Source organism: Bombina bombina, chromosome 11 (assembly GCF_027579735.1).
Source record: "Bombina bombina isolate aBomBom1 chromosome 11, aBomBom1.pri, whole genome shotgun sequence".
Lineage (NCBI taxonomy): Eukaryota > Metazoa > Chordata > Amphibia > Anura > Bombinatoridae > Bombina > Bombina bombina.
In genome coordinates this window covers 10,436,314-10,449,188 of record NC_069509.1, presented here as the reverse complement: position 1 = coordinate 10,449,188, position 12,875 = coordinate 10,436,314, and the positions used below count along the sequence as shown (strand labels likewise).

The window sequence follows — 12,875 nt, the reverse complement described above, 5'->3', positions numbered from 1 at the left end:
TGTGTACCTCACCTGTACATACTGTACCCTCCAGTAAAACACACACATAATACACTGTCTCCCCTTGTCACTGTGTACCTCACCTGTACGTACTGTACCCTCCAGTAATACACATACAATACACTGTGTACCTCACCTGTACATACTGTACCCTCCAGTAATACACACACATAATACACTGTCTCCCCTTGTCACTGTGTACCTCACCTGTACGTACTGTACCCTCCAGTAAAACACACACACAATACACTGTCTTCCCTTTTCACTGTGTACCTCACCTGTACGTACTGTACCCTCCAGTAATACACACACAATACAATGTCTCCCCTTGTCACTGTGTACCTCACCTGTACGTAATGTACCCTCCAGTAATACACACAATACACTGCCTTCCCTTTTCACTGTGTACCTCACCTGTACGTACTGTACCCTCCAGTAATACACACAATACACTGTCTCACCTTGTCAATGTGTACCTCACCTGTACGTACTGTACACTCCAGTAATACAAACAATACACTGTTTCCCCTTGTCACTGTGTACCTCACCTTGTCACTGTGTACCTCACCTGTACGTACTGTACCCTCCAGTAATACACACACACAATACACTGTCTCCCCTTGTCACTGTGTACCTCACCTGTACGTACTGTACCCTCCAGTAATACACACACAATACACTGTCTCCCCTTGTCACTGTGTACCTCACCTGTATGTACTGTACCCTCCAGTAATACACATACAATACACTGTCTTCCCTTGTCACTGTGTACCTCACCTGTACGTACTGTACCATTCAGTAATACACACACACAATACACTGTCTCCCCTTGTCACTGTGTACCTCACCTGTACGTACTGTACCCTCCAGTAATAAACACAAAATACACTGTCTCCCCTTGTCACTGTGTACCTCACCTTGTCACTGTGTACCTCACCTGTACGTACTGTACCCTCCAGTAATACACACACAATACACTGTCTCCCCTTGTCACTGTGTACCTCACCTGTACGTACTGTACCCTCCAGTAATACACACACAATACACTGTCTCCCCTTGTCACTGTGTACCTTACCTGTATGTACTGTACCCTCCAGTAATAAACATACAATACACTGTCTCCCCTTGTCACTGTGTACCTCACCTGTACGTACTATACCCTCCAGTAATACACACACACAATGCACTGTCTCCCCTTGTCACTGTGTACCTCACCTGTACATACTGTACCCTCCAGTAATACACACACAATACACTGTCTCCCCTTGTCACTGTGTACCTCACCTGTACATACTGTACCCTCTAGTAATACAGACAAACAATACACTGTCTCCCCTTGTCACCTTGTACCTCACCTGTACGTACTGTACCCTCTAGTAATACACACACACAATACACTGTCTCCCCTTGTCACTGTGTACCTCACCTGTACGTACTTTACCCTATAGTAATACACACACAATACACTGTCTCCCCTTGTCACTGTGTACCTCACCTGTACGTACTGTACCCTCCAGTAATACACACACACAATACACTGTCTCCCCTTGTTACTGTGTACCTCACCTTGTCACTGTGTACCTCACCTGTACGTACTGTACCCTCCAGTAATACACACACAATACACTGTCTCCCCTTGTCACTGTGTACCTCACCTTGTCACTGTGTACCTCACCTGTACGTAATGTACCCTCCAGTAATACACACACAATACACTGTCTCACCTTGTCACTGTGTACCTCACCTGTACGTACTGTACCCTCTAGTAATACACACACAATACACTGTCTCCCCTTGTCACTGTGTACCTCACCTGTACATACTGTACCCTCCAGTAATACACACACACAATACACCGTCTCCCCTTGTCACTGTGTACCTCACCTGTACGTACTGTACCCTCCAGTAATACACACAAAATACACTGTCTCCCCTGGTCACTGTGTACCTCACCTGTACGTACTGTACCCTCTAGTAATACACACACACAATACACTGTCTCCCCTTGTCACTGTGTACCTCACCTGTACGTACTGTACCCTCCAGTAATACACACACAATACACTGTTTCCCCTTGTTACTGTGTACCTCACCTGTACGTACTGTATCCTCTAGTAATACACACACAATACACTGTCTCCCCTTGTCACTGTGTACCTCACCTGTACGTACTCTACCCTCCAGTAATACACACACAATACACTGTCTGCCCTTGTCACTGTGTACCTCACCTGTACATACTGTACCCTCCAGTAATACACACACACAGTACACTGTCTCCCCTTGTCACTGTGTACCTCACCTGTACGTACTGTATCCTCCAGTAATACACACACACACAATACACTGTCTCCCCTTGTCACTGTGTACCTCACCTGTACGTACTGTACCCTCCAGTAATACACACACAATACACTGTCTCCCCTTGTCACTGTGTACCTCACCTGTACGTACTGTACCCTCCAGTAATACAAACAATACACTGTCTCCCCTTGTCACTGGGTACCTCACCTGTACGTACTGTACCCTCTAGTAATACACACACACAATACACTGTCTCCCCTTGTCACTGTGTACCTCACCTGTACATACTGTACCCTCCAGTAATACACACACAATACACTGTCTCCCCTTGTCACTGTGTATCTCACCTGTACATACTGTACCCTCCAGTAATACACACACAATACAAAGAACTCTCACCCAGGAAACAGAAAAAGACCATCACACACACATGGCGCTAAGGTGCCTTATACCACCACAGTAATTACCATTATAGAGCCTCTAATACAGCACACAAGATCCTCACTTCCCTCTCCCAGGGGCTTTTTAAAATAAATCTAATTGATTTAGAGCTTTTTGCTTCATCTGCAGCCACAAATTACAGCCTGCAGTCCCCCCACGGATACAGCCGGGGCAGAGAATTACCGTGATCTCCTGAAAGCTCGTCCTGTGGTGGTAAGTACACTACTGCATATGGAAGACCTCCAACCAGACGCACGGCACTAAATCGTCTAATTATTCCTACTATTTGCCCATGCGACACCTCAGATTAGATGAATGGCCCCTACAGCTCCTAATTATTCCAACTATTTGCCCATGCAACACCTCAGATCAGATGAATTGCCCCTACAGCTCCTAATTATTCCAACTATTTGCCCATGTGACACCTCAGATCAGATGAATGGCCCCTACAGCTCCTGATTATTCCAACTATTTGCCTATGCGACACCTCAGATCAGATTAATGGCCCCTACAGCTCCTAATTATTCCAACTATTTGCCCATGCAACACCTCAGATCAGATGAATGGCCCCTGCAGCTCCTAATTTTTCCTACTATTTGCCCATGCGACACCTCAGATCAGATGAATGGCCCCTACAGCTCCTAATTATTCCCACTATTTGCCCATGCGACACCTCAGATCAGATGAAAGGCCCCTACAGCTCCTAATTATTCCCACTATTTGTCTATGTGACACCTCAGATCAGATGAATGGTCCCTACAGCTCCTAATTATTCCAACTATTTGCCCATGCAACACCTCAGATCAGATGAATGGCCCCTACAGTTCCTAATTATTCCCACTATTTCCCCAATGCGACGCCTCAGATCAGATGAATGGCCTCTAGAGCTCCTAATTATTCCCACTATTTGCCCATGCAACACCTCAGATCAGATGAATGGCCCCTACAGTTCCTAATTATTCCCACTATTTGCCCATGCAACACCTCAAATCAGATGAATGGCCTCCGCAGCTCCTAATTATTCCCACTATTTGCCCATGCGACACCTCAGATCAGATGAATGGCCCCTACAACTCCCAATTATTCCTACTATTTGCCCATGGGAGATCTCAGATCAGATGAATGACCCATACAGCTCCTAATTATTCCTACTATTTGCCCATGTGACACCTCAGATCAGATGAATGGCCCCTACAACTCCCAATTATTCCCACTATTTGCCCATGTGAGACCTCAGATCAGATAAATGGCCCCTACCGCTCCTAATTATTCCAACTATTTGCCCATGTGAGACCTCAGATAAGATGAATGGCCCCTACAGCTCCTAATTATTCCCACTATTTGCCCATGCAACACCTCAGATCAGATGAATGGCCTCTACAGCTCCTAATTATTCCTACTATTTGCCCATGTGAGAACTCAGATCAGATGAAAGGCCCCTACAGCTCCTAATTATTCCTACTATTTGCCCATGTGACACCTCAGATCAGATGAATGACCCCTACAGCTCCTAATTATTCCTACTATTTGCCCATGTGAGACCTCAGATCAGATGAATGGTCTCTACAGCTCCTAATTATTCCCAATATTTGCCCATGCAACACCTCAGATCAGATGAATGGCCCCTACAGCTCCTTATTATTCCTACTATTTGCCCATGTGAGACCTCAGATCAGATGAATGGTCTCTACAGCTCCTAATTATTCCTACTTTTTGCCCATGTGAAACCTCAGATCAGATGAATGACCCCTACAGCTCCTAATTATTCCTACTATTTGCCCATGTGACACCTCAGATCAGATGAATGACCCCTATAGCTCCTAATTATTCCTACTATTTGCCCATGTGAGACCTCAGATCAGATGAATGGTCTCTACAGCTCCTAATTATTCCCAATATTTGCCCATGCAACACCTCAGATCAGATGAATGGCCCCTACAGCTCCTAATTATTCCTACTATTTGCCCATGTGAGACCTCAGATCAGATGAATGGTCTCTACAGCTCCTAATTATTCCTACTATTTGCCCATGCGACACCTCAGATCAAAAAAATGGCCTCTACAGCTCCTAATTATTCCTACTATTTGACCATGTGAGACCTCAGATCAGATGAATGGCCCCTACAGCTCCTAATTATTCCCACTTTTTTCCCAGGTGACACCTCAGATGAGATGAATGGCCTGTACAGCTCCTAATTATTCCCACTATTTGCCCATGTGACACCTCAGATCAGATGAGTGGCCCCTACAGCTCCTAATTATTCCAACTATTTGCTCATGTGACACCTCAGATAAGATGAATGGCCCTTGCAGCTCCTAATTATTCCAACTATTTGCCCATGCAACACATCAGATCAGATGAATGGCCCCTACAGCTCCTAATTATTCCAACTATTTGCCCATGCAGCATCTCAGATCAGATGAATGGCCCTTGCAGCTCTTAATTATTCCTATTTGCCCATGCAACACCTCAGATCAGATGAATGGCCCCTGCAGCTCCTAATTATTCCCACTATTTGCCCATGCAAAACCTCAGATCAGATTATTGGCCCCTGCAGCTCCTAATTATTCCCACTATTTGCCCATGCGACACCTCAGATCAGATGAATGGCCTCTACAGCTCCTAATTATTCCCACTATTTGCCTGTGCAACACCTCAGATCAGATGAATGACCTCTACAGCTCCTTATTATTCCCACTATTTGCCCATGCAACACCTCAAATCAGATGAATGGCCTCCGCAGCTCCTAATTATTCCCACTATTTGCCCATGCGACACTCAGATCAGATGAATGGCCCCTACAACTCCCAATTATTCCCACTATTTGCCCATGTGAGTCCTCAGATCAGATGAATGGCCCCTACAGCTCCTAATTATTCCAACTATTTGCCCATGTGAGACCTCAGATCAGATGAATGGCCCCTACAGCTCCTAATTATTCTAACTATTTGCCCATGTGAGACCTCAGATAAGATGAATGGCCTCTACAGCTCCTAATTATTCCCACTATTTGCCCATGCAACACCTGAGATCAGATGTATGGCCCCTACAGCTCCTAATTATTCCTACTATTTGCCCATGTGACACCTCAGATCAGATGAATGACCCCTACAGCTCCTAATTATTCCTACTATTTGCCCATGCGACACCTCAGATCAGATGAATGGCCCCTACAACTCCCAATTATTCCCACTATTTGCCCCTGTGAGACCTCAGATCAGATGAATGGCCCCTACAGCTCCTAAATATTCCAACTATTTGCCCATGTGAGACCTCAGATCAGATGAATGGCCCCTACAACTCCCAATTATTCCCACTATTTGCCCATGTTAGACCTCAGATCAGATGAATGGCCCCTACAGCTCCTAATTATTCCAACTATTTGCCCATGTGAGACCTCAGATCAGATGAATGGCCCCTACAACTCCCAATTATTCCCACTATTTGCCCATGTGAGACCTCAGATCAGATGAATGGACCCTACAATTCCTAATTATTCCCACGATTTGCCCATGTGAGACCTCAGATCAGATGAATGGCCCCTACAGCTCCTAATTATTCCAACTATTTGCGCATGCGAGACCTCAGATCAGATGAATGGCCTCTACAGCTCCTAATTATTCCCACTATTTGCCCATGCAACACCTCAGATCAGATGGATGGCCCCTACAGCTCCTAATTATTCCCACTATTTGCCCATGTGAGACCTCAGATCAGATGAATGGTCTCTACAGCTCCTAATTATTCCCAGTATTTACCCATGTGACACCTCAGATCAGATGAACGGCCCCTACAGCTCCTAATTATTTCCACTATTTGCCCATGCAACACCTCAGATCAGATGAATGATCCCATACAGCTCCTAATTATTCCAACTATTTGCCCATGCAACACCTCAAATCAGATGAATGGCCCTTGCAGCTCCTAATTATTCCTACTATTTGCCCATGCGACACCTCATATCAGATGAATGGCCCCTGCAGCTCCTAATTATTCCCACTTTTTGCCCAGGTGACACCTCAGATCAGATGAATGGCCCCTACAGCTCCTAATATTCCCACTATTTACCCATGTGAAACCTCAGATCAGATGAATGGCCCCTGCAGCTCCTAATTATTCCCACTATTTGCCCATGCGACACCTCAGATCAAATGAATGGCCCCTACAGCTCCTAATTATTCCAACTATTTGCCCATGCAACACCTCAGATCAGATGAATGGCCCCTACAGCTCCTAATTATTCCTACAATTTGCCCATGTGAGACCTCAGATCAGATGAATGGTCTCTACAGCTCCTAATTATTCCTACTATTTGCCCATGTGACACCTCAGATCAGATGACTGACCCCTACAGCTCCTAATTATTCCTATTTGCCCATGTGACACCTCAGATCAAAAAAATGGCCTCTACAGCTCCTAATTATTCCTACTATTTGCCCATGTGAGACCTCAGATCAGATGAATGGCCCCTACAGCTCGTAATTATTCCCACTATTTACCCATGTAACACCTCAGATCAGATGAACGCCCCCTACAGCTCCTAATTATTCCCACTTTTTGCCCAGGTGACACCTCAGATTAGATGAATGGCCTGTACAGCTCCTAATTATTCCCACTATTTGCCCATGCAACACCTCAGATCAGACGAATGATCCCATACAGCTCCTAATTATTCCAACTATTTCCCCATGCAACACATCAGATCAGATGAATGGCCCCTACAGCTCCTAATTATTCCAACTATTTGCCCATGCAACACCTCAGATCAGATGAATGGCCCTTGCAGCTCCTAATTATTCCTACTATTTGCCCATGCGACACCTCAGATCAGATGAATGGCCCCTGCAGCTCCTAATTATTCCCACTATTTGCGCATGCAACACCTCAGATCAAATGAATGGCCCCTACAGCTCCTAATTATTCCAACTATTTGCCCATGCAACACCTCAGATCAGATGAATGGCCCCTACAGCTCCTAATTATTCCTACTATTTGCCCATGCGACACCTCAGATCAAATGAATGGCCCCTACAGCTCCTAATTATTCCCACTAGTTGCCCATGCAACACCTCAGATCAGATGAATGGCCCCTACAGCTCCTAATTATTCCAACTATTTGCCCATGCAACACCTCAGATCAAATGAATGGCCCCTACAGCTCCTAATTATTCCTACTATTTGCCTATGTGAGACCTCAGATCAAATGAATGGCCCCTTCAGCTCCTAATTATTCCCACTGTTTGCCCATGCAACACCTCAGATCAGATGAATGGCCTCTACAGCTCCTAATTATTCCCACTATTTGCCTATGTCAGACCTCAGATCAGATGAATGGCCTCTACAGCTCCTAATTATTCCCACTATTTGCCCATGTGAGACCTCAGATCAGATGAATGACACCTACAGCTCCTAATTATTCCTACTATTTGCCCATGCGACACCTCAGATCAGATAAATGGCCTCTACAGTTCCTAATTATTCCTACTATTTGCCCATGTGAGACCTCAGATCAGATGAATGGCCCCTACAGCTCCTAATATTCCCACTATTTACCCATGTGAAACCTCAGATCAGATGAATGGCCCCTACAGCTCCTAATTATTCCCACTATTTGCCCATGTGTCACCTCAGATCAGATGAATGGCCTGTACAGCTCCTAATTATTCCCACTATTTGCCCATGTGACACCTCAGATCAGATGAATGGCCCTTGCAGCTCCTAATTATTCCCACTATTTGCCCATGCAACACCTCAGATCAGATGAATGGCCCCTACAGCTCCTAATTCTTCCAACTATTTGCCCATGTAACACCTAAAAATCAGATGAATGGCCCCTACAGCTCCTAATTATTCCCACTATTTGCCCATGCAACACCTCAGATCAAATGAATGGCCCCTACAGCTCCTAATTATTCCTACTATTTGCCTATGTGAGACCTCAGATCAGATGAATGGCCCCTTCAGCTCCTAATTATTCCAACTATTTGCTCATGCGACACCTCAGATCAGATGAATGGCCCCTGCAGCTCCTAATTATTCCCACTATTTGCCCATGCGACACCTCAGATCAAATGAATGGCCCCTACAGCTCCTAATTATTCCAACTATTTGCCCATGCAACACCTCAGATCAGATGAATGGCCCCTACAGCTCCTAATTATTCCTACTATTTGCCCATGTGAGACCTCAGATCAGATGAATGGTCTCTACAGCTCCTAATTATTCCTACTATTTGCCCATGTGACACCTCCTCAGATCAGATGACTGACCCCTACAGCTCCTAATTATTCCTATTTGCCCATGTGACACCTCAGATCAAAAAAATGGCCTGTACAGCTCCTAATTATTCCTACTATTTGCCCATGTGAGACCTCAGATCAGATGAGTGGCCCCTACAGCTCCTAATTATTCCCACTATTTGCTCATGTGACACCTCAGATCAGATGAGTGACATCTACAGCTCCTAATAATTCCCACTATTTGCCCATGCAACACCTCAGATCAGATGAATGATCCCATACAGCTCCTAATTATTCCAACTATTTCCCCATGCAACACATCAGATCAGATGAATGGCCCCTACAGCTCCTAATTATTCCAACTATTTGCTCATGTGACACCTCAGATCAGATGAATGGCCCTTGCAGCTCCTAATTATTCCCACTATTTGCCCATGCAACACCTCAGATCAGATGAATGGCCCCTACAGCTCCAAATTCTTCCAACTATTTGCCCATGTAACACCTAAAAATCAGATGAATGGCCCCTACAGCTCCTAATTATTCCCACTATTTGCCCATGCAACACCTCAGATCAAATGAATGGCCCCTACAGCTCCTAATTATTCCTACTATTTGCCTTTGTGAGACCTCAGATCAGATGAATGGTCCCTTCAGCTCCTAATTATTCCAACTGTTTGCCCATGCAACACCTCAGATCAGATGAATGGCCTCTACAGCTCCTAATTATTCCCACTATTTGCCTATGTGAGACCTCAGATCAGATGAATGCCCTCTACAGCTCCTAATTATTCCCACTATTTGCCCATGTGAGACCTCAGATCAGATAAATGGCCTCTACAGTTCCTAATTATTCCTACTATTTGCCCATGTGAGACCTCAGATCAGATGAATGGCCCCTACAGCTCGTAATTATTCCCACTATTTACCCATGTGAAACCTCAGATCAGATGAATGGCCCCTACAGCTCCTAATATTCCCACTATTTACCCATGTGAAACCTCAGATCAGATGAATGGCCCTTGCAGCTCCTAATTATTCCGACTATTTGCCCATGCGACACCTCAGATCAGATGAATGGCCCCTGCAGCTCCTAATTATTCCCACTATTTGCCCATGCAACACCTCAGATCAGATGAATGGCCCCTACATCTCCTAATTATTCCAACTATTTGCCCATGCAACACCTCAGATTAGATGAATGTCCCCTACAGCTCCTAATTATTCCTACTATTTGCCCATGCGACACCTCAGATCAGATGAAAGGCCCCTACAGCTCTTAATTATTCCCACTATTTGCCCATGCGACACCTCAGATGCAAGACCCGTCTACAGCTCCTAATTATTCCCACTATTTGCCCATGCAACACCTCAGATCAGATGAATGGCCCCTACAGCTCCTAATTATTCCCACTATTTGCCCATGCGACACCTCAGATCAGATGAATGGCCCCTACAGCTCCTAATTATTCCTACTATTCGCCAATGTGACACCTCAGATCAGATGAATGACCACTACAGCTCCTAATTATTCCCACTATTTGCCCATGTGACACCTCAGATCAGATGAATGGCCCCTAGAACTCCTAATTATTCCAACTATTTGCCTATGCAACACCTCAGATCAGATGATGAATGGCCCCTACAGCTCCTAATTATTCCCACTATTTGCCCATGCAACACCTCAGATCAGATGAATGGCCCCTTCAGCTCCTAATTATTCCAACTATTTGCCCATGCAACACCTCAGATCAGATGAATGGCCTCTACAGCTCCTAATTATTCCCACTATTTTGCCCATGCAACACCTCGGATCAGATGAATGACCCCTACAGCTCCTAAGTATTCCCACTATTTGCCCATGTGAGACCTCAGATCAGATGAATGGCCCCTACAGCTACTAATTATTCCCACTATTTGCCCATGTGACACCTCAGATCAGATGAATGACCCCTACAGCTCCTAATTATTCCCACTATTTGCCCATGTGACACCTCAGATCAGATGAATGGCCCCTACAGCTCCTAATTATTCCCACTATTTGCCCATGTGAGACCTCAGATCAGACTAATGGCCTCTACAGCTCCTAATTATTCCCACTATTTTGCCCATGCAACACCTCAGATCAGATGAATGACCCCTCCAGCTCCTAAGTATTCCAACTATTTGCCCATGTGAGACCTCAGATCAGATGAATGGCCCCTACAGCTACTAATTATTCCCACTATTTGCCCATGTGACACCTCAGGTCAGATGAATGACCCCTACAGCTCCTAATTATTCCCACTATTTGCCCATGTGACACCTCAGATCAGTTGAATGGCCCCTACAGCTCCTAATTATTCCTACTATTTGCTTATGCGACACCTCAGATCAGATGAATGGCCCCTACAGCTCCTAATTATTCCTACTATTTGCCCATGCGACACCTCAGATCAGATGAATGGCCCCTACAGCTCCTAATTATTCCTACTATTTGCCCATGTGACACTTCAGATCAGATGAATGGCCCCTACAGCTCCTAATTATTCCTACTATTTGCCCATGCGACACCTCAGATCAGATGCAAGACCCCTCTACAGCTCCTAATTATTCCCACTATTTGCCCATGTGAGACCCTTAGACTGGGTGTACAGCCCATATTATACCAGTTATATGCGCAGAGACTTAAAGAGGGTAAACAGGCAATTGACTGCAAAGCAGCAACAGTGCGTAACAGTGAGTGATATGTAGTAGGTACAGAGATAAAGTCACATGACATGGGGACACTAAGTGACACCTGATGTAACAGGGATATGTAGTAGGTACAGAGATAAAGTCACATGACATGGGGACACTAAGTGACACCTGATGTAACAGTGATATGTAGTAGTAGGTACAGAGATAAACAGTCACATGACATGGGGACACTAAGTGACACCTGATGTAACAGTTATATGTAGTAGGTACAGAGATAAACAGTCACATGACATGGGGACACTTAGTGACACCTGATGTAACAGTGATATGTAGTAGTAGGTACAGAGATAAAGTCACAACATGGGGACACTAAGTGACACCTGATGTAACAGTGATATGTAGTAGGTACAGAGATAAAGTCACGACATGGGGACACTAAGTGACACCTGATGTAACAGTGATATGTAGTAGGAACAGAGATAAAGTCACATGACATGGGGACACTAAGTGACACCTAATGTAACCGTGATATGTAGTAGGTACAGAGATAAAGTCACGACATGGGGACACTAAGTGACACCTGATGTAACAGGGATATGTAGTAGGTACAGAGATAAAGTCACATGACATGGGGACACTAAGTGACACCTGATGTAACAGTGATATGTAGTAGGTACAGAGATAAAGTCACATGACATGGGGACACTAAGTGACACCTGCAGTAAGTGTGGCCGGCGGGGAGCTTTACCTTGCACAGCACTAAACAGCTGTGATTATAGATGAAAACCAGGGTGATAATTGGCGACTGTGGAGACAATACGCCAAGAGAAGTATAATAAGATATCACTTTATGAATGTGCTGAGTTCTCTGTGGAGATATTATCCCACAGTAAAGCAGCTTCACAGTCCTTATTTCACAGAAGATCTGAGCTTTTTCTCAATCTTAAGTTTACTAAACTCTCTGTTCCTTCTCAGGACTGTTTGGTAGCCACGTGCACCATTATTGTGTGTAACATCACTGCGCTTGGCCTGCAAAATGCCACAGAGTTTACAGTCACTGGTCAGGTGATGGGAGACTGGATGGTAGAGGTAAGTTCTGATTGGTGTGGGACTGCCCTGTAACCCATGTGTATTACATATATTATCTTATTCATACAGTTCCACAGTTGTAGGTATCTAGCAGTCTGTGATACACACATAGCCACGGACCT

General features: G+C 44.9%; 1 protein-coding gene across 1 annotated transcript in view; it reads left to right on the top strand.

Annotated features, from left to right (window-relative positions):
* Nucleotides 1-12,875, top strand: part of LOC128642148 (integrin alpha-M) — a 592,220-nt gene that overhangs the window by 416,021 nt on the left and 163,324 nt on the right. Inside the window, exons 26-27 of the mRNA XM_053694828.1 lie at nucleotides 2,875-2,958; nucleotides 12,640-12,753. Coding sequence (XP_053550803.1) covers nucleotides 2,875-2,958; nucleotides 12,640-12,753 — 198 coding nt within the window. The remainder of the gene's footprint in view (nucleotides 1-2,874; nucleotides 2,959-12,639; nucleotides 12,754-12,875) is intronic.